A 27,899-nucleotide genomic window follows, 5' to 3' on the forward strand; every position below is an offset into this window, starting at 1 on the left:
TTTGAATGAGCCTAAACTCAATGAGCTTTTATTTTCTCTCTAATTTATTTGCTGTTGCATTTCATTTCCAGGCCAATTCACCCTCTTAATCAGATGGCAATTAGTGAGGCATGAATCGCAGAGAGCAGCTCAGCTTAACTCACTCCCTTTCATGACACCTGCACGTTGACAACAACACAGTTTGGAGAGGCATTCTTTTATTCCAAATAAAATCTTATTTAGATCATTTTAAACAGCATTTCTAATTCCATCAGAACTCTGTAGAACGTAATAAAACTTGTTTTGTTGCATCATGTTTTGAAGAAAGACTTCAAATATATTTTTCCTCTTGCAAGGCTTTTTATAGCATTGCAGTTTCTGGAGTCATGATTACATATCAACACATGGGCCAATCCCCGTCAACAACTTTGGTTTTGGTACAAGAGAAAAAAACTCACTATGAACATTTAAGAATCTTTAATTCACACTAGTAATAAAATTGCATTACATTTCATAAAATAAATGTTCCAGTTTATATATACAGAGAAAACAGACTGTACATACCCTCCAATGAACCATTTCTAAAAGGAAAAAAAAACAAACCGGAAACAAATTTCACAAAACATACAAGCAATACAGTGCTCAGCTAAGCAGGCACAACTGTACATCAAAATTTGTAACTGCTCAGTGTTGGGGTGTGGGAGGGGCAAAAAGTTGAACATTTACAATAGAGTCCTTAGGGACTGATAAAGGGGTCTTAAAAAGTATTGCAGGCAAGCAGACAGACGCTTGTCTTTATCCAAGTGCAGCAGAACATCCATCTTGTGTGTAAAGTGTGGAGCCGACTGTTGCTGCCACGACGTTCCGACTATTGAACCTGTGTCTCAAAGCTCCCGTTCAGCTGGCCCTCCTCATAGTCCATTTGACACAAAATCATGTTGTTTTTTAGGAAAAACTTGTCCCCCACGCAAAACCTGTTGGCAGAGAAAAACAAAGAAAGACAAAAATTGTTAAAAACACAAAGACGAGTAGTATTGGCATCCTGACAAAGTGGTCTGTGTGCGTCTGTGTGTGTCTGTGTGTGTTGACAAGCTGACTCTGCTCTCCTCTGGCAGTGAAAATGTTGCATTTAAGATCAGCAGGTAATGATGATTCTGTTTGATTGCCCACATTTTGGTCGGAGATGTTTTACCTGACACTGCGCCTCGTCAGTTTCAAAGCCTGTTTTGATGGCCATCATGAATGTGTGGCTTCAAATAAAAGTAGATTAAAACCCTATCATTTCAAAGCAGGCAGACATGAACGCTGGCACCCAGTGAAAGGCAGGTCAACTCTCCTCGGCCTGGCAAAAAAGGGCCCTGGCACTGTGGCAGAGTTTCCAAGGAAACTCTGCTACGGGGTTAGCTTTTAACACACCAGTTTGGTTCCAGTGCTCGAGAATGTTTTTTTCCCTCTAAAGTCAATTGAAGAGGGAACATAGCACGTAGCAGACTGCCCCACTGATGTTCTTCTCAATGCTGCTGTTTGTTTGTGTGACACAGTGGAGACAGCTCCATAATGTGACTGAAGGGGAGTGAAGATAAGAATATAACCGAGCGTAGCTTGGCTTTAGTAATGAGCCAGGCTGGTTAAACAGCCATGGCAATAGTGTGCCAGATGAGACCTGGCTTCATGTCTGCCAGCTGAGAAGAGAGACTGCAGTCATAATTCCCTTACAGCAGGTGTTCACTATGGTAACTGAATCTGGCCTGCAGAAGGTTAATGGGCTTGTGCTGTGTGGAGGAACAGGGTCACAGCACCCCTGACAAGCATGCAAAGGACGTTCTGCTCCCAGAGTGGTGCCATTACTGACAGTATATTAATGGGAAAAAGCAATATTTGGGTATGTCATATTCTGTGTGGATCATACCATAGGGTTTGTGCTCACTCCAATTTCATCATAGTTCCTATCATTAAGAAAACACCATTTCACACCTGTGTAGGTCCGTTCTCCCTTATGCAGCAACATGCCTACCTTTGTAGCTCCTGTACCTTCTAATTTTACATCGCTGTGGCTTAAAATATTTACAGAGCTTGCCACAAACGAGGACAAAGTGCTGGCAGTGTGTCACAACAGAATTAATTAGCAAAGTATTACGAATGCAATACGACAACCTTTATTTTTATAACATGTGAAGACAATCCACTTTTTTTCTCCACACTTGTTCAGCGGTCTGTAATAACATAATAAGACAGAAAAAACTCTGCTGCCTGCACCTCAACAGCTTCTCATATTTAAGCTATTGGCCATTTCAACATGTTCATGTTTTTTTAAAAGGCGATGTTGTTGTTGCAGTTATGATCCCCCCATTCTTACCTCTGGTTACAAAGCTGACAGGCAAAACAGTCCAAATGGTAAACATTATCTCTGGCTCTCATCACCATTTCAAAGGCTGGGATCAGTTTACTGCAGGCTGCACAGTTCCCCGTTGTACCGAAGAGCCTGAAAGACAGAGGAGCACAGACAGAGATTAACCCACCTTCCCTTTACCTTGATGCAATAAAAGAGCAAACAAAAATGTACCGACAGCAAGAACAATTGCAGGAAAAAAAATGCTGCAATGGAAGGGAAAGAGGGTAAAATGGAAATGCATTGAATGCAATGCACAAATCTTTCTTGGCACCCACTCGGTATTTTTTGTTAATGAGAGTCACAAACATAGATCTTAATTCTTGGCTAATGATCTAATTAAAATGATCACATGGTTTTAATCTTCTTCTTCAAAAGAACTTCCCCCTCGCACATTACAAAAGCAGTGAAAACAGATCTGAAGCAAAGCATTTTTGAATTGTTGAAAGTTTTCTTCTTTCATAACTAAAATACCTAATGAGTCTATCTCCAACCAAAGCCAGCTGGATTTTTACATGAGAGGATACGTTCTATAATGTAGTCGTGAGTTCAAAAGATTTCTGTTACGAGGATTCAGGCTCAATCCCTTCTCTCTCTTTCTCTCCGTCTTCTGCTTTCATTCAGCGAGGAGCCTGAGACAATGATGAGAGATGTAACCTTGAACAGTTAACTAAATGTTTCACAGCGAACACACTCGCTGCTCAAACCTTGCCGCTGCTTGTTTAGGCTTATTAGATAGGAGCCAAATGATAAAGGTCACAAACAGAGCAAGGAGGCACTGGTGTAGATCTTTTTTTCTGCTCAAAGCAAAGGAACCACAAATGCTTTTTCCCAGTCAGATTTACATTTTCATTTTCCGAGCGCCTGCCCCTATGTTTAATTTGGAGATTCTGGAGTGCAGATAGATTTATATATTCTGCAGGAGGAGAAGGGCCGTTTCACAGCTTTGCAAGAGGGGATAAGGCAACGGCAGATTGCCAATCCAACAGTATGTTAAACACTTTTCCCTCCAAACTTGTAGGGCTTAGACAGAGGAGTCACATTGTTGATATTCTGCCTCGTTTATGCTAGTCCCATTCAGTTGCTTTCACCTTGTTAAAGAAAATGTCTATCCAGCAGGCCTGTTTCTAATAAGGGGCCACATTGCCCCACAGGAGCAGCAGAGACAGAAACAGAGGGAGAAAGGTTGTTATGTTCCATGAGAGGGATTCACAAGGTGTTAAACAGAGGCATTGTTACAACCGCTTACTGTTTCAGTAAATACTCCATGTTCTCATACAGTAGACATCTGCCACCCACTGGGCACTCTCTAACACAAATAAGTTTTTTCCACAGAGACCTTTTTAAAAACCCTTTTGCAAACATCTAGAAAATTCTCACACATTCAGTATTGATCCAAAAATTGACCACGCATCAGTGCTCCAGAAATTGGCCTTGTTTCCATTACAGTATATAGGCACATATCCAGCACATACTGGCAACCCTGATGTCTTTGTTTTCTAATATGATTAAATAAAGGTTCATTCTTTTCACTTTTGTCCCCATTGGGCTAGTGGTGGGTGATCTAATGATCAATTTTAAAGGCATCCACAATCTTCTTTTCAGGCGAATGGTAGAGATCTGTTTAGTTTTGTGTAAAACTGCTCAGATAATCTGATCGTCTTGCTCAATAAACATCACAAATACCAACATGGCAGCCGCCTCGGCACAGAAAAAGTATTGAAAAAGGTGACTATCACAGCTGCAAGGAGAGTTACTCAGTTCTGTGAGCTAGCTAATACTTGGGACTGGCTTGACAAGGTTTTGGTAAGCTTTAAACAGGCATCACTTGGGTGTGTAGTCTTTCTAATTATGTATTTTCACACTCTTATATTTTATTACTTTTAGGACAAACTGCGACTTTCTCAAGTAAAAAAAATATCTTTTAAAATGACAAACATCCTATGTGCAATTTATGGCACAAATGGGATCCAAAAATGATTTGTCTCTCGCCATTGACTACCAGTCTAGCTATAGTTTTCAGAGCAATTCAGTATTTAAAAAAACTTCATAGATAAAATAGATTGTGATTTTATTTTTTGTTCACACTTGATATAACCCATTGCCTCACACCTGCTGCGTCATCATGACAGTCAAACAGCAGGGCCTGGTCCAAGTTTCACCACACCTGAGCTCTGTACTGGACTGAAGGGTCGCACAGTGATGTCTTTTTCTCTCCCTCAGGGAGCCACGACTATGAAAGAGCCCAGAGAGCCTTGGTCACTTACAGAGTCTGACATGCACACACCTCTAACAGCTCGTGGGATTATTCTAACCCATCTCCATTACACCCCGCTGGGCTGTGGACATGGTGCTCACTTGATACATACAGGTTGTGAAAACGCTTCACGGGGGAGCTCAGCTTGCTGCCGACACTAAGTTCTACGTTCAGTCAAAGTGGTGTGTGACACCTGTGGCTACTTTTCACCTTCCAGCTACATCCATATTCTCTACAAACAAATAATCAAAAAACTGTGGATTGAACCTCTTTTCAACTTTGTTGTGAAACAAATATTTTTTAGCATCTCACCTCTGCTGAGCTGTTTACAGGTGCAACTACAGCTACTCTGGGAATGCCATACTTTAACTTAAAATACAACAAATAAGAATATAAACAATAATAAATAATTGCTACAAATATACTTCAGGCTTTATGATATTTGCTTAAGCATTTTCAGGTCAATTCTCAGCTTCTGAAAATGAGGATCCACCTCATCCTCCCTGCTGGACCTGCTCTCTTCTCTTTCCTCCGGTTGTGTACCTTGGTAATATTTTGTGCGTCATCGATTTGTTTTATTATATCATCATCTAAATCTGCTTTTTGTTCCCCATTAGGTATTTATTGCCTACTAATGAATTACTAATGTGCTGAAGATTATAAGAAACTTAATCGTAATGTTTTGAATAACAGCAACAGTTTTTTTCAGGTGGAGGTTCAACTGCGGCCAAAAGAAATAGTTTGTAATCAAGACCACTACTTTATGATTTCTTTTCTGAGCTTAGCGATCTCATAGAAATCCCACCTCTGAGCTGAGCTCTTCTTTGCTGGCAGAGTGGAGGTTCAGTATCAGGATCAGTCCAGGAGCTGACTGCGTAATGAGCTGCTGTCTTAGTAAATCAGACGTTGAATACACACAGATTGTGGTTGCCAAGTCAGTGCACCATTTTCTTAGGAAACCTGGCCCTAAATATGTGTTGAGGCTGTTTTCTTTAGAAATTAGCAGGAAACACAAGTTTTCCGCTTCACATCTTTTAGGTGAAAATGAAGCTACCCCACGTGGCATGTTCTTTACTGACACTGGTCCCTCTTTATCACCCTTACATTCACCATATCACGAAGAGAAATCCTGTGATTTACTATCACTGACAGAAATGTTGGCAAACACACAAAAAAATGTCTTCCATCTTCACCACAATAACAAGAGTTGGAGTGTAAGAAAGTGCATTGGATGTGGCTGCCTCCCATTCGCACCGTTCTCCAGCCAACAATTGATGTGTCTGGGTTATAACGTGGCATCAACATATGGCTTAATTGGGCTCCTCGTGCTAAGAGGAGATTACAGCATGAGAGAACTGTTCAAACACATTACACTCTTCTCCTCCTGCTCCTCTGAAGCTAAAAGCAACCAGAGTTGAACCACCTCTGCAGCAGTCTCATGAGTAACAGCTGAAGTGGAGCCGCGCATAGTAAGCAATGAATGTTTCACACCAAAATATGATCAATAGGCAAATGCTAAGGTGATGGCATTTGATGTCAGTTGAGAGAATGCAACATACTGTACTACCATAGAAGAAGAAGTGTGACATAGTTTAAATAGATAAGGCATAACAAGGGTAAAAAGCAAAGTAGCTAATGAGGACTGTAATTAAGTATCCAATGAAAACGTCCTGTAAATTCATGTATGTTGTACAGCTACACAAGAGAAAAATATGTTAAAACAAGTGCTCCAGTTTTTTTCTTGATACGCTTCACAGCACTGAAACAGTGCCTTCAAAGAACATAGGTTGTGGATTACCATTGAAAAATATTAATTCATTTCATTTACAATAGACCTTTTGTTTGAAAAGACTATTTTCTGCAGAATTCCCATGTATTGTTCTGACACATGTCCTGTATTGTAGGAGTGCAGTGGCTCATGCACTTCAATTTCCCTGGTCATTTGGATTAAATAAATCAATATTCTCAAAAGGAAAGTGGGGGGGGGGGGGATCCAACATCAACACAGTTTTCAACATTTCGATTTAAATTGAGTGTGAATGGTAAAAAAAAAAAAAAAAATGTGATTATTGTTCAGAGCTGCTCAATGCAGCCCATCAGTTTTTGTCGATCAATCATCAGCATTGTAAGCACAAGAAGTCCTCTTTTAAAATAGACGTTTCTTTGGTTTATTTAAATGGATTAGAGGGTTGGAAGTGCTGATTTAGTTTGCTCCCCACAACCTGTGAGACATTCTGGCATGGATTTCTGAACAGGTTGATGCCGTATGAAGTGAATTTGCTGTATGTGTTTTTAGGAATTTCATCATCTATTTTTTGAACAGTTGGTTTCACAGTCATACTTTCGCACAACAGTCCAACATATTCAGTTTACTATCATATATGACAAAGTAAAGCAGCAAATTCTTCTATTTGAGAAGCTAAAATTAAAGAATATTGAAAACAATTACTCGATCATCATAATAACAGCCCTTTAATTTTGTGTCCTTTTGTTAATTAACAAACAGTTCCTGCTCTGAAGAGTTTTAATAGCAGTAGGCTAATGACTTCAGGTCTGTCCTCTAAATCAGGGGTGCCCAAACTTTTTCCCATTGGCCACAGGCCAAAAGCAAGCACCTATTGTGCCGTATTATTAAATTGCAAAATATTTGACTCCCAAGTTCCCTTAACTAACTCAGATTGTGAAATAATGTATAGTAAATAATTAAGGGAACCTATGTCTGAAAAGGGATTTTTACAGCAGAACAGCAAAACTTAAAACAGCATAAACATAAATATAGACACATATATAAAGAGATACATATATGTTTTTTGGAAAATACATACAAAAGACATCTGGCAGGCCAAGTTAAACCGCCCTACTTTTGGCAGCGCTGCTCTCAATGGTGACAAGCATGAATACTATTGATATTATCTTTATTTGAAGCACTTTAAATATACCTTTGTAAATGAAAAAATCTTCATAATAAAATTGCCATGCCAAATTTAGTATTAGTAAAAATCATTATTTTTCTTATGCCAGCTCTTACATGCACTATATGACAACATATATCGCTGTCTAATCCCTGCTTCTGACAGCCTTCAACGCAAGACAACTCCCACACTCTGTACCCTCTAAAAGAGCTCCTATTTAGTAGCTAAAATTTTAACTTTGTGGGTTGTTGGGAGCAGCGTTGGATGGCAGGAATGTAAAGAAGCTCGGCTCTCCTTCCTCTGTTATTGAGTTATTACAATGGGTCTTTAGAGAAAAGAGGGCCTTCTTTAGTTCTTTCAACTTGCTGCTTTGCTAACTTCAAACCCTTAAAGCTCCTACAGTGCATCATCTGCCTCTCTGTATTGCTTCCCTCAGATTGGGCTGTGGCTCTTGAAGTTTTTCTACCTGTTCTCTGAGCTCTTTGAGACTTCCCAGCCCGCACAGGGGGTTTGTCAGATTTCATAAAAGGGAAAGCTGTTAATGCATGCATCGCGTGTTCTGACCCTCCCCAACACTTGTGTCTTTTTGAAAGTTTAAACCGTTCTGTTCAGATCTGCCTTGCCCAGAGAGGAAGAGTAACTGTTACAGGAGGAGAGCGATTGTTTTACTTGCTGGAGTAGTAAAGAGAGGACAGATTTGAAAAACAGTCACATCCAGATGGAGCTATCATCTTCCCCCTGCTATTTCACTGGTTTGTGGATAACTTATAATGTTCATTATCTTGAAAACGTTTTTCCTCTTACAGTTAATTATACCCCATTTTGATAAGTGGATGACTATTATGTCCTCTCTAATATATGAAATAGAAGATTAAATGATTTCAGGCTTCAAGTCCTGATGATCACACCATGACTAGATTGTCAACCCTCTGGTGAAGTCGTACGATCCTGCACCCTAGACATAAAGGAAACGCCTAATTAATCTATTATTCTCATGAATAATGAAAGAGTGTGGCCATGTACCTAAAAAAAACCCACTCCTGATAGGAGGAAGTGAACGCCAGGGACGTTAGAAACTGAACTTTATGTCAGTGCAGTGGTTTAGAGGGCACGGGAGGACGCCGTTTTAAGGTATGTGTGGGTTTTAGTGCTGTGTGTGTTGAAGTGTAAGATTCAGGAAAGCGTGAGTGCATTCAATAAGTTGCTAATGCCACTGAAGGACAATCACAGATGGAGCTCCTATAATAATTAATGTGAGCATGGCAGGGTTCCAAACCCTGGGAAATAACCAAAGTGTGTTTGATCCACCCGCTTGTCTTTAATGAAGTGCGGGAGGCTAATTCAGTGCACAGATTTAACTTCATTACTGCAGGTGAGGGGGAGCTTTCGTCGTCTTACTACACAGAAAAGAAGGAATGAAAAGGAAGCCGGATGGAAACTGCATCACCTACTTTCAGATACTCTCAAACTGCCTCCTCTCTATACGCAAGGCAAGGTTTTTAATTTGTTCCATAATAGAATTCATCTCAAGCATCTCTAGCCATTAAGTGTTCAGCATTTGTCGCAGGCTGAAGAGCAGGCGAGTGGGATGGATTTCATTAGGCAATCCGGGGCAGCAGAGGAGCACGGAAAGCTCTCCCCTCCTCCTCTTCCCTTTTTATTCTTATTTTAGTATTCCTAACTCTTGATTTCATATGTCATTCTCAGCTTTTCATCCCTTCCCTGACCTCTACATCTTACTGGTCTAATGTGCGAGAAAGCTTTTCCTTCTCTCTCCACAGTGCCAGTTAGGCACTTATGGCTGGGGGGGTGGGGGTTGCTGTCCTTTCAGCAGATGTATTTTACCAAGTGAAACTCTGAGCTTCATCATTTTTGCCTTCTGTTGGTCATTTGCCCATTTATTATTACCTCATCTGCACCATCTGCCCCTTTTGGGGGTAACATCAGGTCTTAGTGGACCTCTCACTGCATCTTAAAAGCATTAACTGAGGGTGGAAACTGATGGATGGTAATGGCCTATCTCAACGTAACGTCCCTAAGCGCCACTCAAGTGGGCTGCGGGCGTCTCCCAGGTCAGAGGAAGAGCTGACGTATAAGTGAGATGTCATGGAGATCCATGAGTGAGGTGGCAAGAAAAACCAAGTTGATTAACATTCCCTTATTTGTGTGATAAAAAATGACGGCTGCTGTTGAAAATGTATTTTTTTCAAACTAGAATAATGAGCTAATACAAAACCAAGTGACAAAACAACAAGTAGCAATAAACTAGAAGTATCAGTGAGTGAGTGAAGGGACAAGTAGGCAGAAGGAAAATGGAGAAAGGGAAAGGGGGAGGACAACACAGGACAGGGAGTTTTAGGAGGGGGGCCTAGGGCACTGGCATCCCTAAGTTGGCCCCAGGGGGATTCCCTCTCAGATAAATGGTAGGATCTCATTGGGAATGTGACTTAACGCCCAGGAAATGGTCATGTTTAATTTAACAAGCAGATGGCAGGGGCATCTGAAGGGGGGGTACACAGAGCCAAAGACACTGATGAAGCAACAAGCCTGCCTGGAGGTTTCTCACAGCCTACAGCTCTGGTGCAACTGAGAGCCAGTCTACTCCATGACAGAAGTCCTCTGTGTTCATGTAAACACAGAGAGAACGATGAAAATATGACAAATGAGCACTGCGAAAACAAACATGTAAGCTAACGCAGCCTAATGCATGATGTCAGAAGAAAACTGAAACCTTTATCAGGTGGTGGTAGCCGTTTCCTTGGTTTTTTAATAGAGATACAGTACATAATATAAGATATTGTGATATTTTATTATCAGCTATTTATCGTTATCAGTGTAATTATAGGTGATAAGTTTAGATATTGATACAAAGCCAAATTGCTTTCATGGACGTAACAAGCGTGGCATCTACACACTCCTATACTGTAGGTAGAGATATGCACCTTTACAAGTTGTTTACAACCCGCCAATGAGAACAGAGAAGAACAGAAGGTAGATAAATTAGACACACCAGTGCAACCAGTGTAAAAATTCAGTCTGGAGCCCTGCACTGGGGTTCCGAGAGAAGCCTACTAGTTTTAACACAACGAATCTTATTAGAGCTGTGAAAAATCCCCAAAAATGTGCTCACTACAGCCTAACTACCATAAACTCAAGGTTAGAAACTTCTTTTTGAAATACAAAAATGTTAACTTTTTGGTTATCTTATGGGAATCAGCCACAAGAAGCAGGTAATTATCAGTTATCAGTACCGGCTGAAAAAACTCATATTGTGCATCATTCGATTTAATGTAAAGCACGATTGTTATTAAATCTGACTTGTAGTGAATTTCAAAGCCGATTTTCATAGATGATCTAAATTGATCCTGCTGATACAGTTGCTGCCAAATTCATCAACAACTGAGATGCAATTTAGTCTTCTTTTAAGTTTTCTCTCATTGTGACAGTCACATCAGATATCCATTAATTAATACTACAAAATTGATAGTTATCTGAAAAGATTGTAGAGAACAATCCCCAGTCAAAGTTAGAAACAGGTTACGACTTTAAATGTTTTGCATGTCAACACAGCCGGATGTAGAATGTTAAGTATGCTAAGAAAACAACTACGGCTGCAAATTCAATCTAAATGTTATCCAAATTGCAGAAGTTGAATTTCTCTGATGAAGTTAAAAAAAACAAAACTGCGTCACAATGAAGTACCGTACTGCTGCAAAGGTGCCCTGGCATATTTTCCCCCCAAATTCCTATAACATTGTTTGTATTTTAACATATTCAACAACCTAAAAGACAACCTATTGTAAATGGCAACCAAGCTTAGCCCACTGCTTACTTTATATTCAAATTGTGACTATGCATTTTGTTTGTAGTTATTCAAGATTTAGAGCTATAAAATACGTGGTTGAACTGCTCCTAAAATACCTGAATGTTCTTTTTTTCTGCCTGTGCACTATGTGTGTGTTGAAGCTTCACAAAACAACAGAGCTGTAAAAGAATATGACAACAAGCTCTCAAGATATTAGGTTTTGCCGCAGAGAAGTTCTAACGCTGAGGAATCTCGTGCATGATTTAGATTGATTTTATCCATGTTTCTGTGAATGGGAGCCACAGGAAACACACACTGAGAAACCAAAGCAAACTGTACCAGGAGGTTAAAAAAACAAAACCTTTGTGATCCTTTCATGTCCCACAGCTCTTGGGATGGCATGGCTTTTGTGTTTGTTGTGAGTGGAGAGAGGTGATTGTGTGTCTTGCTTGCCTCAGGTAGTCCCTGCGACAGAGGATGAGGTTGGCTTTCGTATAGAGGGTGGAGCCCACCTCCCCCAGGCGGCAGTCGCAGCAGGCACATTTGAGACAGTCCTCATGCCAGTATTTGTCCAGGGCCTTGAGCAGGTAGCGGTCTTTAATCTTGCGATTGCAGCCAGCACACCCCTTCTGTTTCCCTTTGGGCTGGACGGAGAGCATCGGCACACCTGTAGTGATAAGGAGACAAACAGCCATGCGTGATTTACGGCCTGGGAACACGAGTGACTTTTCATGTTCTCTTTTTTGATAAGCCGGCTGCTTCTCGAGGCGTCTAAGCCTGGCCTCGCGCGCGGCCACAGCACACTGCCTACCTGCTTCATATGCATTAAAGAAAACATTCTTCCATGTAGATAGGCACACAGGTCACATTGGACTACAAAGCCCTGGCTTGCTTGTTCCACTAAGAGCATGCTGTAATACAAAAGTTACATGATCACTTGCAGCAGGTTCCAGTGGAAGGGGCATGTCTCTTGTGTTGCTGATGTTTATTTTGCTTACTGTGGTATTTACAGCGAGCTGTGTAGTACGTTAGTTACCTACCATTTCATCAAAGCCCATTTCCCTCAACTGTCCACAGCTGTAAAAGCTCCTCGTGGGCTTTGTTTGGTATAGATTAACATTAACCTTTTAAAAAGCCTCTGACCACAAAAACGTTTCTACCAGACCCCAGTGAGATATGTTATGGCCTAAGTGCCTTTTAGCATACACTCACTGTCTGTGTTGCGTACACACACACACACACACACACACACACACACACACACACAGGGACATGCAGACTCACACACACGCATTTGCACACACACCAACCACAGACACACACACAGTGTTTCCTACTCAGAGCATTACAGCCTCTCCTCCTTTTACACTTATCTGTACTCATGTGTCTGCGACGAGCGAGCCTAAGTTACCAAACTCGCAAATTGCCCTGCTGTCACGCAGGTCCCCTTTAAGCACGCCTTTTAGCCTCCTAAAGGACAAATAAAGTCCATTTAATAACTGCACTAAACACTAATAGTCTATGTGTGGTTGACATTTGTGTTTGGACTAAAAGCCCCCCTCAGGCCACTGGTGGTACAGAGGCAGGGGTGCACAGCTCCCCTCTGTAGCACTAACAGGTCTGCCACAGCTGAAAGCACAAGACAACAGCTCTTAAGACACTCTCTCACACACTGAGCTATTGATCCATCTAAAAGAACACACAGTGGACGCCACTTGCCACTCCACTTTCAAAACACATTTCTCTCTCTCTCTCTCTAAAAAAAAAAGACCGGACACTCTGCATCACAGGGGGTTAGGCCAGCATTTTGTATGTGTGGGTATCTATAAAGGCCCATTTTAAACACACGTTATACTGAGTTTTATAAATGTCAACGTTTTAACAGGATGTGCACGGGTACATTTTGTGCAGACCAGATAAAGTTTTTATTTTCATTTCCTTTGCGGGGGAATATGCACAATTGTTGCAGTGTAATGTTAAGCATGAATGGGGGGGTCATTCTGTAGTAGGAGCTGCCATTTTACAGTAACTTCTGTGGTTGGCCCTGTGATAAACACAACCTCAGTTGGTAACAAGGGACTGCTTCACTCTTCACTCTGTTATTCTCCGCTAAGCCTGTCAAATTCATTCTCTTTCACAAAAAACCTTCTACCACTTTTCAAAGGAATAGAAAAGCATATTTTCTCTCTTTCTCTCTGTCTCTCGCTCACATGCACACACACAAACTTTGTATCTGCACGCCTAAATAGACTCGCAAAGTACCTTATTGGATCCAGATTTGCTCTGCAATTTTTGGCCATGCACACATCAATAATGCTATGAATGTAATATAATTAGCATTTCCCCTTTTAAAAAAGAGGTGAAAGAAATAGGAGAGCTTGTTAGTCGAATTTACAGCTTTGGTTTATATGTCAGTAAGTGCTGTGATGGTGTTGAGCCATCTTATTTCTTTATCAGAAGTGGAAAGGAGAGGCTTATTGGTTCAGTGCAGGCGATGGGAGCCATCAATTAGTGTTCTGCCTGCCCTCCAGCTCCCTCACCTCCCTCCCTTCCCCCAAAACAGGCCCCTTGAAGCTGGCGCATTAGGATCACAAAACCTGCTATAAATACCAATGTTCAGTGTAAATGAAGCTAAAAAGCTTCAAATTCAAGCCACACTGGCTAAGGGTGGACTCTTCTACCTGCATTTCATGGCTTGTTAGGGGAGCTCTCTGCAGGTATGCCAACAGTGCTCGCCTGACAGACTTCTACAGAACTAAAAACAGTCTTAATGAGGAGAGAGAAAATGCCTGTGTGTGTGTGTACGTGTGTGTGTGCGTGCGTACTTGTTTAAAGAAAAAAGGAGTTGCTGCAATTCCCTCGGGGATCACAAAAATCTTTAATTTGCCTTTTATGACACCTAATTAGTTATTCTACTCAAAATCTTTGCTTTAAATAAGAGAACTAATTATATAAAAAGGTCGTTCCTCCACCTCCAGAGAACTACTCCTAATTGGTTGAGACCACCGCCCGCCACACACTCCTTAAACACATCACGTGTGTGTTTTACATCACGTTTGAAAAGGCCAAAGCTTAACCTATTCTGGAATTACTGTATGCTGCTCACCCCGCTGTTGGATGCACACTTAAACACCCTGCTCAGCATCATCTAAGTGACAAGACTCTCCTGTCTGTGTTTGCAGTTCATCTGACATTCATGTCTTCACGCATGGTCCTTAATGTAAGAGAGATGTCTCAATGGAGGAATGCCTGGAAACCAGTATGCACATGCCTCTGATGCCTCTTCCTTGAAGCCATTGCAGGGAACAAACATGGGTTTGATGTTTTCTACCAAAGCAGCCTCTGGAAAACATCTTTAATAGTAGTGTAGCGAGCACAAGCCTAAAACCTACTAAACAAAGAGCAGTGACAGGGAGAAAAAAAAAATGAGCGTGTAAAGTAAATGTCTTTTCAATTCCCTTAATGCCACGAGACATTTTCTTGCACCTGTCACCACTCCCGGCGCAATGTGAAACTGTGGAGTAGAACAGAACCTCCCATGCTTGCCACCTCCCAGAAAGAAAAAGCTGCATTATGAAAGGACGCAGCCGACTAGGAGGCAGCCTCCACTTAATCCAATCCATTTAACAGATACAAGTGCCACTGACCTTCCAGTGTCATTTGATGTCACCAAAAGCATGCCTCTCCACATCACGATTCATTCTCCAACAAGGGATGCATTTTGTCCCTCAAAGTGGAGAGACAGCACTTGCCCTGCCAAATATCCCTCCTGAGAAGGAATTTAATTTGCCATTAGGACTGTGTGTAGAGGCCTGTCATCTCTGCCTACTTCCATCCATCTACTTTCTTTAAGATTGTATCTTTCAAGAATATGTACAGTTAGTTTTTCTCAGCCCAAGCAGTCTGTCAGAGCATGTATTTTCCATTATAGAGATAGCATCCGATTTCTATGTTACCCCATTTAGACTTCCGTCTTTACGGCTATCAAAAAAAATCACATCAGTCTGCTAACCTTTTTTTTTTTTTTTGATATATTTAAGGTTTTGAAGGAAAATCTGCTGTTGGGAACACTCAAGGAAATGTTTGATATTAGAGAAATACAATTATCACACAGACCCATATTTCCTGTGTGAGTGTGTGAACGGATGATTTAAGCTACAACCCCCTTTTCCTGTTATTATCACTGAAATATTCTTTTTTATACAAGTGAGCAGGTGCTTGGATGTTATGCTGCATAATGTATAATGGTTTCCTACGAGTCCCTGAGCCATCAGCCATGCTGTGTCATGACATGCAGACTCAAAAGAAATTGGTTATTGCCGCAGCATCAGTGGCTTTGGGTGTAAAATCAGGAAAAAATTATAATTGTAAAAATAATTCATCTCACTTGCTAAATTCTTCTGCTCTCTCTTCTATTACATAGTTTTACGTAGGGCTGCGACCAGCAATTATTTTCAATATCGATTAATCTGACAAGTACTTCTGGATTAAGGTTGCTATAAGTGATATATTTTTATTAAAGTAAGTGTTAAATAGCTCTCTATTCCAACAGTAATCAGTGTTATAGAGTCAGCAACCCGTGTCTCTCCTCTTCCCACTCATGCAGTAAAAGAGAAAAGACATTTTTGGCATCCCTGTCCACTTTATCCAATCAGGACAGAGAACTCTAGAAAGAGGCGGTCCTGTCTGCTTGTGAACATGCAGATAGGATCCTCCTGTGGATCTTCACCTTACATGGTGATGTAGAGAGGAGGGAGGGGATTGCTAACTGCAAAATGGACAGGAAGTTAGCCACAACGACGACAATGTTGTTACAGTATTCAAACAAAACCCCAAAATATTCTGTTTACTGTCATTTATCACAAAGAAAAGCTTCAAATCTTAAAAAAACCAAAGCAAAAAAAACCAACAACTTAATTTTCCGTCAATCGGCTAATTGATTAATCAACCACCTTGCTTGTCAACAGTCAAAACCCAAACATATTCCATTTCAAATGATGTTAAACTGGAATAAGGAGCAAATGCAAACATTAGAGAAACTGGAATCTGCATGTTTGCTCCATGAATTATGGAACTGATTAATTGATAATTAAAATCGTTCCCAAATAATTTTAACGTTGATCGACTAATCGATTAGTTGACTGATGAATTCACTTCCGGTCTCAAATGCATTTAATGAAATTGTAAGAAAAGTGACTCACAAATTCACGTTGTGCTTCACTACACCACTACACACATGGTCCCAATGGAGCAGCTGCTCTCACAGGCACTCAGCCTTAATGGCAGCAGGAACAGTTACATCTGATTCTGTTTCTTTTTTTTTTTAAATGTCTTTTGATCAATTAAAAGCACTGACGCCATGGTGTGATGCAGACTTTGCCGGTTCACGGGGAGGTAAAGGATCTTGATGAGAATCACTCGGCCTTTCTGACACATGGGGGAAAGGGAGGTGGGCTTTCAAGGAGGTGGAAGCTGGCCCTGGGTGGGCCTCCTCTCAGGGGCCCCTATAATTCCAACTCCCAGCTGCAGCAAATGAGAGACTGTTAGCCATCATCGGTGTGGTGAATTCACACACTGCGATGCCTAGGGAAATTAGGTACTACACTAGCAAATGATTGTATTTAGCTGGAAACAAGTGCATTTGTCATCATCATCATCACTTAATTTAAAGCACTCGATAGCCTATGATGATGCTACTGCTACTATTATATAATATTTTATTATATTATATTATATTATAATGTATATATTATATTATATCATATTATATTATATTATATTATATTATATTATATTATATTATATGTCCTTCCTTTAGATGGTAAGAGACAAGATAATATCGACCAGAGGAAAATCAAAAACACAGTGTTGGTACTGTACCAAAACTCTCTAAAAGTCTTCAGTGTAGAACCTACAGAGGCTGATTTAAACACCACTCTTTTATATTTCAGCCACCACTGTAAATGCCGTGGCCATAGCAATCCCAAATAAAATTTGTCCTCAGGCCAAGGTGTCTGCCACTAAGGTTAATAGGGATCTCATGCAGATGTCTTGCCATTGTGTGCATGAATCAGCCCCTTTCATTCAGCTTCCGTCATCGCTGTAATTGAGCCCATAGACGCCGATTCTCTATTGCCAAGACAAAATACAAGACATCTGGTAATAATATCAGCTGGAATACACATGCCAAATGAAAGCGGACTGATGAGTGTATTCTGAATGATAAGCAAAATAAAGACCACTGAATCACTGTGTGATCACTGTTCCTATCCTTAGCTGGAGCATATGCAAGGAGTGAAAGAAAAGATATGCATGAACACACACACGCTCACAGAGAGAAACTCACTCACTCTCACTCTCTCTCACTCTCTCTCTCTCTCTCTCTCTCAAATAAGCTAGTTTTCTTACAAGGCCCAAGTCAATATTACATTTCATACTGACTGTGTTTTTTTCTTACAGTTCGCTGTAAGAGTCTTCTATGTTGCTATACAGAGTGCTACATTTCCAGATGGTTGTGTATGAATGCTGGGGTCTGTGAGGTGATTTCTGGGACTGTATGCATGCTATGATTATGACATAATTAACACCCACAGTAAGTGGGAGAGCGAGCAGACAGGGCTGGTGCAGATGAGGAGGGGACTGTTCATTAACAAGATGCACTCTCTCAAACTTTGCAGCTTGCTGTGGCTAATAAGCCCCGGTGAAACGGAGCCCAGCCGTCCCTTGCATTGACCCTGGCACTGCCCAGGATAAGGGAGGGTTTTGTCTCCTGGAATAATTGCTCTTTTCACATGTTACAAGTGTCCTGACCCCCACGGTCGGCAGCCACTTTCCCTACCATAATTACTCCTGATCCGCTCCAAATGAGTCAGCCGCATTAGGGCTGCAATAACACTGGCCCAGCTTCAAGCGCGGCATGGGGAGTCTCAGCAGAGCAGCCTGGAACAGGACTGCCTTTTCTCCCAGCCCACGGTCATTTCCATCACGTCAGAGGTGCATTTCTTACACTTGAAGTCAGCACGAAGGCCCTGGGCCCTTTTCTGAGGCTTACAGAAGGCATTGTTAGCTCCTGGTGCTCACTACTCACTGTGGTTTGGCAGCAGTCTCCATCCCAATTAACGGAAAACTTCATTAGGGTGTTTTTCCACACTTTTCAGCCCCCTATTATTTTTAATTTATTCACATGGGGTTAATTAAAAGAAATGTATCACAGAGATATGCAACAGCTTTCTAATTAAATTCATTGCTGCTTTTTTTTTTAAAGACATGAAACTGGCAGAGTTTCCAAATTATTACAGAAGGCGACTTGTTCCAACACTTGGTTGCTCGGTAGTAGGGTGAGATTAGAGCTCGGCAAGGTAAGCTGTCAACAGCAGAAAGAGAGCGAGAGATGGTGCAAGAAAATGAGAGTGAGGGAATAAGATGAATGGGGAGGAGGAGAAAAGACACAAACATTCATGGTTTTATCGTGCCCCAAATAAACCCATGAGAGCTCTTAAAGAGGGAGGACTGTCAGAGTGTTGACAAAGCAAGGGGTAGATTTGATGTTGCATCTAGCCAACCAAATGTTGGGCTTTGTCTACTGCTTAGTTCTTCAAACCTGCCATTTTTTACCAATTTTCATTTAAGTGCAAGATGTCAATAAACAAGATGTTGCATGCATCTTCATCGTCAATCCTTGGGGGGGAAAAAATCCATCTACTCTCAAAACTACATACTTTTAAACTTTGATGGACGAGGCAATCTCATCTGCCACTTCCTGATTGCTGGCAGAAAAAAAATAAAAATAAAAAACCAAGCCATTAGACCTGTCACAGCCACCTTCCGCCATCCGGAACAGAATAATGCACAAACACTTTTAGTCTACATTAAAAATGCATTTAGAGAGGAATAAATGTAGCCCTCTAAAGTTTGTGTCACTCATGAGGTCAGGAAGTGATGTACAAAATCCTCCCCACTCCCCAGCAATTACTGCACACTTATTATTTCAAAGGATATGCCAGGAGACAGGTGTGCCATTCAGGGTCCTCAGTGTGTCGAAAATGGAAGGGAAGAAGGAACACCATACTGTGGCGCACTGTGTGAGGCTCTTTAATCTTGAATAATGCAAATTCCCCACAGGGGGCACTTATTTGGCAGCACGGGCCTCTAATGTCATTCAACTCCCACACCTGATGGGGTAAATAATGAGGGAGGTTGGTTGGGTGCAGTTAGGGAAGAGGGCTTCGCGAAGATTGGGTGTGATGTCATGGTAAACTCAACCTGCCTCACATTAGTGCAGCCTATCCTAAATCTCACAAGAGAGGAATATTGTAGATGGCGTTTGATGTTTCATTAAGAAGATTGCTTGCTTTTAATGAATTCCTTTTAACACTTTTATATTACCTCATAATATAAAGACTGGCTCCTTTTTTCTACAGGGAGTAATTCTGGTTACTGGCTAAAATCAAATGGCAATTCAACAGACGACTGGTCAAATGAAATGAAATAAAATGAAATGAAAGAGGTGTGATTGGAAAAGAGGGGGGCGTCTATGGTCGTAGAAACAAGTTCCAGTTAATGTTGAAGTTCAGTGTGAATGTGTGTGGATGGCGGCTGTCGTTTGCTTCTGAATTCGCAGTTGCAAACATCATAGTTGAGCGCTGATTAAATCATCAAACTTCAATATCCAAAACCTAATCTACTAGCTTTAAGAGGAAAAGAACCCCCCCCTTAATCACAGACTTTAATTAGCTATTTAAGATTTGATTTACTGAAGGTCATCCAATAAGAGATTAGTTCTCAGCAAGTCGGCTCTTATTTAAGAGAAGGCACCCAAGGCATTTCTATTTACCAACAAGATAGCTGTGATATCTCAAATTGTGAAGGCTCAATCCTCCTCTATTTGTCTGGATTCTTGTACTGAGAATCAGCTCGAAGGAGGCGTTTAATTTTGTCGTGTTTGAGCTGAATAAATGCATGTGACAGTTTGTTTTTGCCAGAAAATAGCCGAGTAAAGGTCATATTAAGTTGTCTATATTGTATGTGAATGTCCATGAAAATGTAGGAACTGCAGTTTATACAGGCCTAAAACATTAACAGTTGTCCAGTGACTTAAAATGAACATCATTTCCATCCTCTGACTCAGATGCAGATAAGAAGAAGGACAATGGATCAGAAATGAGAAATCTTTGTCTGAAATGCAACAAAAATCAGTAAGCTCTCACTTAAAGGTGCACTATGTTGTTTTTTAAGAGAAAGCTCTTCATTGACTAAACAAACTGACCTTAAGGGACAACACAAATTCATACCATTTTATTTTGTTTATATTTGGCGGACCCTGCCAACTTTCTAGCTTCAAACAGTGTTCTGGGGACCTTATATTCCTCTGAGAACAGCTTGTTTATTCAGTTATGGAAAAGCTAAATATTTCTGAGTTTGTATTATTACCTCATTAATATTGTAAATATTTAAAGTATGAGGTCTAATTCCTCCTCCAAAACCACATAGTGCCCCTTTAAGGGCAAAAAAGAAAACTAAATATTGCAATAGTAATAGAGTAGAATGGTGTTTGAAAGACATTTACAATAAAACAAGACTGAAAGTCTCAAAGCCCCGCTAGCAGCCCCTAGAGGTGGTGCTGCTCCTTACACCCATAAGAACAAAGTGTCTTTCACTGACCAATCCACACTGCCATCCTCAGAGCCTCATACTCACACAGGAAGGGCTAAAACAAATGAAAAGAAGAATTCCTGCAGACACTGTGAGAGAATACAGCAGGCCAGTTCATACAGCTGACCTCTTAAACTATATTATTACAACCATACAGAATTATATTTCTGTAGGTGTCCGTTTCCCCGTGTTCACATAGACCAGCGCTAATTAAACCAATCAGCACTTGAATAACAAGTCTCACAAGCACATGGATGTATGTGAAAATTGTCATCTGCTACCCTCATACACATGTTTCACATGTTTGCCTGCAATGGGAAATTCCACAAGAAACTGCACTATAATTTTCTTCTTGTAATTTTACCTGTGGACATACCCCAAAATCCTGCACAGTTGAGGTGGAGCTTCCTACTCTCCACCACAACAAAAACAACATGCTCACTAGATCCAGGCCGAGAATCGCTTATTAACTTAATGCTGATATATTGATATTGGTGTGTGCACTGATAAGTTTATTTTTCAACTGTAACATGTCTTGTATGTATCTTGGTCACACTTTAAAAATGATAATAATGATTTTAAAATATACAAAACAAATATTTGTTTATATGTCGTATCAGATCAGAAGTCCAAAAATATCGTTATCAGTGTTGGCTTTAAATATCCACTATTGTATTAAGCCGTAATACACACAACGAGTATACTGCCTTTTCATGCAAAATTATATGCATTAAAGGGACCTGTTTAATACTGGATGAAGAATAGAAGATCTTCTTTGCTGTAAGACACATGAAGCATTAGGAGGCATCAGTGCAACTATGAATATTGAAATGGCACATGAATAATCCTCTGTTTTCATCAAATAAACATATAAACAGTTGTGTTCTTCTGAGTGTATAATCATTTCAAATATGTCAATATGTCACATCATTCATGTCATTTTTACCGTGCAATATAGAAGCCGGAGGGTTTTGTGTGACAGCGCATATGGCTGAATATTGTCACATTAAATTGCGTGACTTAAATATGTAAAGTATGACATAAACCCTTGCAGTGTTAGTGTGTTGATTTCCACTGAGACTCAACTACACAAAGTGCTCACGACGTAACAGGTGACATGTTATTTTATCACTGCCTGTAGAATATTAGAGGTTTTCTTCAGTAGCATTTTCTGAGCACCTTCACACTTCACAGCTGCCACAGAACCATATTTGGTGACATTGTAGTCTTGACATCTGCTCTTCTCAAGAACTTTGCTGCGTGTCATGCCACTTTCCCCACCTCTCCTGTCTTCTTTACTAAGCCCATGATGACAGAAGAAAGGAGAAATGATCTTCCAGAGAGCAAAGAATGAGCGTTACAGAGTGCATCAGAATGCCAAACAAGTCAGAACGCAGAGCGCACAATAGGTAAACAGGTGAATAAATAACTTTATGTGGAAAAAAACTGAGAGTGTGTGCACGTGTGTGTTTGCAGAGGCGTCGACGTATGAATATTTCTTTTCCCCACATCGACATGAGCGTAGTCAACAGCAGCTTGAGAGAGTCAGCTTTGCAGGGACAAGTGGCAGTGAGACCTGCATCCAACAGGTTCAGACAGATGAATAACAATATATATGCTTATATGGTGGATAACTAAAGGTGAATTACATGTTGTTGATAAATATGGTGACATTTTTCAACTAGGTATGAAGTTATTGTAGTTTATGTTCTGCAGGCGAGAATAGTTTTCCACGTCAACATTACTTCTGTGCATTTCTGCCTTTGTCTCGGAGCTTGCAGGTATACACATTAGGTTCTCCGAGGTGGTTTAAAATACCGATTCATCTCAACTTGTCAGCATTTTTGTGGAATTTATAAAAGGTTTCGTTCTAACATTTGGACTTGGTGTATGTGCCCTTGCGGCTTTCCTATTTGTACATACTTTATAATGGCACCTACATCTCTGCAACCTTCGCCATTCTTGCACACAACTCAACACCATACCGGAAATTCTTCTTGACACTGAAAAAAATATTTGGAGTGAATAAAGACAGAGGGTCAGACTTTGGACTGCAAGAACAGGGACCGTCCGTTCCCCCGTGATGCATGTGGTAGCCAGATCTTGTTGTGAGAATTTGCCTGATAACATGGCTAGCATGTGGCCTCTGGCAATAATAAAAGGGATGCTCTTACAGCTCAAGAGTGCATAATTGAGTTTGTGTGGCACACTGATGAGTGCAGCCATTTACATCGAAGGCAGGTGGGCGCGCTCGCTAACACGCGTCTCTCAAGTCTCAATTCAGTCCCTTTGAATTCCACTAAAATTACAGAAAATGATACACATCTCGAGCACTTGTAGATGTGAAACAATCAGGACTGATAGGGATCTGGAGGGTTAGTGGTGACAGATGAAATTATCTCCTGTGGGAATTCTGCATTGGTAAGATCAGGAACAGATTAGGCGGAATTAAACACTCACATCTGAAAACAGCATACATGGGATTTCACTGCTAGACTGAATAATGCAAACAGCATTAGTTTAATATGAATGATTAAAGCAATGAGGGTCAAAAACATGTTAGGTGTCAATGCAGTTGATGAAGCCATCATCACATCTGTGTCAGGGACGATCAATACTCTAATGTTTCAGTGCTATTTTGTTATGTGTATGCAAATACAAAGGAGATTTTCCTGCATTAATTTATGCACAGGTTACTGAGTCTCCTTTGACCATCTTATGTTTAAGACAAAATTGGAAAAGTACTGCAAAGGCGAGTCCAGGTGCCTGCAATAAGGCTTTTCTTTAGAAAAAAATAAAAAATAGAAACGGTGGTGACTTATCAAACGAAGCCATGTGTTTGTAATATTGTTCAGGGCCCAGAGCACAAAAACCAGACGTAATTTCAATATTTGAAATGGGCAAGTTTAATTTTGAAGTAAGCGCAAACCAATAAGCTGAGAAAATAGCAAATACAGGGGAGCAAATTGCATTCCTTTGGAAAAGTGAAAAGACTTAAAGAACATATAAAAGTAATCTCCAACTGGAAATTAGAAATCAACCCTCAGAAAGCAAATAACAGAAAAGAAATATTACTGTCCACTTTCTAAATCAATATAACATCGCTACAAGACAGTATTACCATGGTAACACCGGTAAAGAATGAAGCAATTCTTATTATTTCAAAATAAAAATCGGAGCCTGAAGCCCAAGTTTTATTACAGCAGCCGACAGATCACCAGTCTGTATTCATGTGAAGCATTGCTTTTCAATCACATGCTTTATGAATGTACAAATTTCACTGGACAGGATGATAACAGGGTCATAAATTAACAAGCAAAGGTAACCAGACATTTATCAGTAGCTGGAGGATTTCTTTTTTTCGTCTTCTGCTGAGATATGATGTTTGGAGTGTACTGTAGTTGCGTTAATGTTCAGCAAAAATATGCCTTCAGTGTGGACTCACTTTCTTCTCCTGCAGTCGGTACGAAGAAGGAGGAGAAAATGGCTGAGTTGCTTTTTTTAACTCTCAAATTAGACGCAAATTGGAGCCTTCATATCACGGGGTGGAATAAAATGTTGACACTGAAGAATTGGTACATGTGTTGCCATTCATTACTAACTATGACCTGCATATTAGGTCATTTCACAAAGCGGTGCCTGTTTTCCTTTAACAGTCCTCCTCCGTGCTCCCAGACTCAGTGCTGTAGCAGATAATGTATAAGTTAATGACTGCTTCATGTGAGAACATGGTGACCAGTTTCTGACGTGTGGCGGACGCAGACGATGTGGGCAGGTGGCCACATACAACATGAAACTGACACAAGCAATATTTCACGTTTGATCCGTGTAAGTTACGATTAAAGTTACAAGTGACGGCAGGAATTCTGTGTTTTATGTTTTGACTTGGGGATCTGATTTGTAGCAGGCAGATTTTCTCAATGGAGCTAAGATAAGGGCGGGCGGGGGTGGGGGGGGGGGCACAGCGATTCATTTCTGGTTATTGCTTTTGTTGCACAAATTGTTACAGAGTTCAAAAACAGTCTGCCAAACAAACAGCAGCATCACTGCGTTGCCAACTGGGATAGCAGGCTTTGAACACGAGAGCAGACACACTGATGATCAGTTTTATAGGCCCACATAAGGACTGAAATATGAACACTTCAGCAGCACGCACGCCCAAACACACACACACACACACACACACACACACACACACACACAGGCATAGTAGGGAATCAATCAAGAAGAACAGACATTAATCATACACCTGTGTGGCCACCCAAAACACCGACCCCACACCTCCCTCTCTGCATAAACACGCACTTATTCGTGCGGGCACTAAGTGGATACATTAGACAAGAAGGTTTGAATTGACAAGCCTATAACTTGAGAGCCAATAAACGCTAAGAGGCACCACAATGAGAGAGACCAGATCCAAGCAGCTCTGTTGACAACCTGGCCAAAACGCTGGAGCTGCTGGTCGGGACCAGCAAATAAAGGGTGAAGCTTTTAGGCAATGAGCAGCAGGTGATCTCAGCTTTTCTGCAAGTCCTAATGCTCCTAAAAGCCACTCTCCCTGGTTCTGTAATTGGGCATCAGTAGTTAATGTAGTATTGACTGCATTACATGCTCCTGTGCATCCTTTCCCACTAATGCCATTTGCATCACCTTGTACATTTACCATATTGCTTAGCCAATAACTGTTAAAAGCAATCTGAATCATGAATCATATGGGGGAACTTTTAGCTCGACAGACATCCAAAGGAGACAATTTACAGTTGAGTTAATTTAGGTACATTTGCAGCACAACATGGATTCAGCCAGACAGACCAATTTATGTCTCTGCCGCAATCCTTTTATTGGCTTTAAGACGCGTAAGTGAAAGGATGCTCCGCTAAGAGATATGAAAGATCCATTTTCAAACATAAATAATGGGTCACAAATGCATCCATTACTTTTAGAGGGAGGAGGTGGAGGAGGAGGAGGAGGAGGAGGAACCCAGGATAAACTCAAATGTGCAAAAGCTTTATGCTGTGCTTTGAGAAATAATACATAAAATTGGCGTTAGGTTAGTGGAGGGTGTCTTTGTGCATGTCAGCAGGTGGTCAGCAAAACAATCCTCAAAATACTCTTGACAGAAGTGTCAGAAGAGAGAAAAACTTCATGTGAAACCACCCAAACCACCCTCCTTAAATATTATTATCACGTTGTATTAAAATGCACACACACACACACACTGAGCACCATTTGGACCTGAAAGTGATAAATGCACTGCACATCTCTGCATCAGTGTAATCCAAAATGGGACGTCATTAGAGGCGAGTTTGATTTAAATTAAAATTAATTAGATTGCCTCACCCATTAACCTAAATACATTGAAATAGATAAGTAATGCAAGTAGGCCTATTTGGATGGAAAGTGAGTGAACGGTGCACGGCGCTATCCATAATTTGCAATCAAGTTAAAAGCACTCTGCTGTCATCTCCCATCCCGTGGTGATGTCAAAGGCTGCCTCGCTAACTTCACAGACGCAAAAAGCACTTAAGAGAGGAGGGAAAGAAAAGAGGAGCCACATGCACTGCAGCGTCTGTCTGTGGAGTGTCCTCAAACTCAAAAAAAAACAAAAAGCAAAAAAAAAAAACGCGTCACACAAAAGCTGCTTTAAATAAACACGCTAAACTACAGTTCGCGAGGTTATTTACAGCATGTGAGTGCACATCAACTTCACGGTGCAGAAAGCAGCCACAGTGTCCAGCTTTCCACAAAAAAAAAAAAAAAAATAAAATAAAATAAAAACACGGACCCTGTCGCGGATACATGGGGGCTGAAAGAGCCCGATATCGTGCGGAGGCTGCGGGTGCGCAGGGGTCCTGGGCGACGGGGAAACACTTAACGTGGGGGCGAAAAAAATGTCAGTAGTTCGCCGTGTTAGTCCCCAGGTTATAGCATCCTACAGCCGGGAGATGTTACTCACCCTCTTCCTTGTCCAACACCATCGTCCTGAGGAACGAGGAGTCCTTCCCCGGGCGATCCGTCCTCGGCTCCAGCAGGCTGCACCGCTCGCTCCGCTCACAGCTTCTCCTGGAAATGGCTTTGAAACGCGCGGCTGACAAGACTACGCCTCGATAAATCAAAACCCTGGAAAGATGAATTGCCGTCTGCACGTTTTTTTTTTTCTTCTCCCCTCTCTCTCTCCTTCCCCTATCTCCTTCCTATCAATAAAAATTCACACACGGAATACGGTGCAATACGCGGCGAGATCCCCCTATCCGGACTGAAGTGTAACGCAAATAAATCGCGATCAAACAGCGTTGGTTGCTCTTGATAAATTCCATGCGAATGGAAAAAAAAGGGCAAAACAATGAAAAGCGATATAAATCTAGTGTCGCCTGTCTGTAACTGTGCACACGCGGACGGATCAGACGCTCAGACTGAACGGCTGAGCTCTCCCTCGCTCTTAATATTCTCTCTTTCTCGCTCTCATTTGCTCCGAAACAGCAACTATATTCAAACAAATCCAATTGCAAATGTGACAACTGCTAAAAGCAAACTCACGCCGCCTCTCTCCCAGTTTATGTGCCGCGCTCGCCTCTGCTGCTACTGAATAAATGCGCGCAGTTTCCAGAGACCCTCGGATTCCCCTGTTAATTAAATCAATTCATTATGCTCAGATCTGATTAGCAGCCCTTCCCCCCTCTTTGAATCAATTATTCAATACACAAACATAATTGCTTGTGCCAGAGGTGTCTAAGTATTAGCTTATTTAACTCCAAGGACACTAATTACCCCTAGGGCAAGGGAACTTTTCTCATTAATTCTGACAAAACACAAAAGCACAGCTAAGGGAAAGTGTGTGTGTGTGCGTGTGTGTGTGTGTGTGTGTGTGTGACTGGTCTGCCTGCCAGTCTGAATGTGCGTGATAGA

At 41.1% G+C, this 27,899-nt stretch overlaps 1 protein-coding gene across 1 annotated transcript; it reads right to left on the reverse strand.

The window, feature by feature from the left end:
• Window positions 1-441: 441 nt before the first annotated feature.
• On the reverse strand, window positions 442-27,857 carry lmo1 (LIM domain only 1). The gene is made up of 4 exons (XM_084352264.1): window positions 26,950-27,857; window positions 11,796-12,009; window positions 2,336-2,461; window positions 442-953 (listed from the first exon to the last, which is right to left on the reverse strand). Exons 1-4 carry the CDS (start codon window positions 26,969-26,971, stop codon window positions 848-850), a joined length of 468 nt encoding a protein of 155 aa, XP_084208390.1. The 5' UTR covers window positions 26,972-27,857; the 3' UTR covers window positions 442-847.
• Window positions 27,858-27,899: the final 42 nt, after the last annotated feature.

Source organism: Pagrus pagrus (assembly GCF_965226575.1).
Source record: "Pagrus pagrus genome assembly, chromosome: 1".
Classification (NCBI taxonomy): Eukaryota; Metazoa; Chordata; class Actinopteri; order Spariformes; family Sparidae; genus Pagrus; species Pagrus pagrus.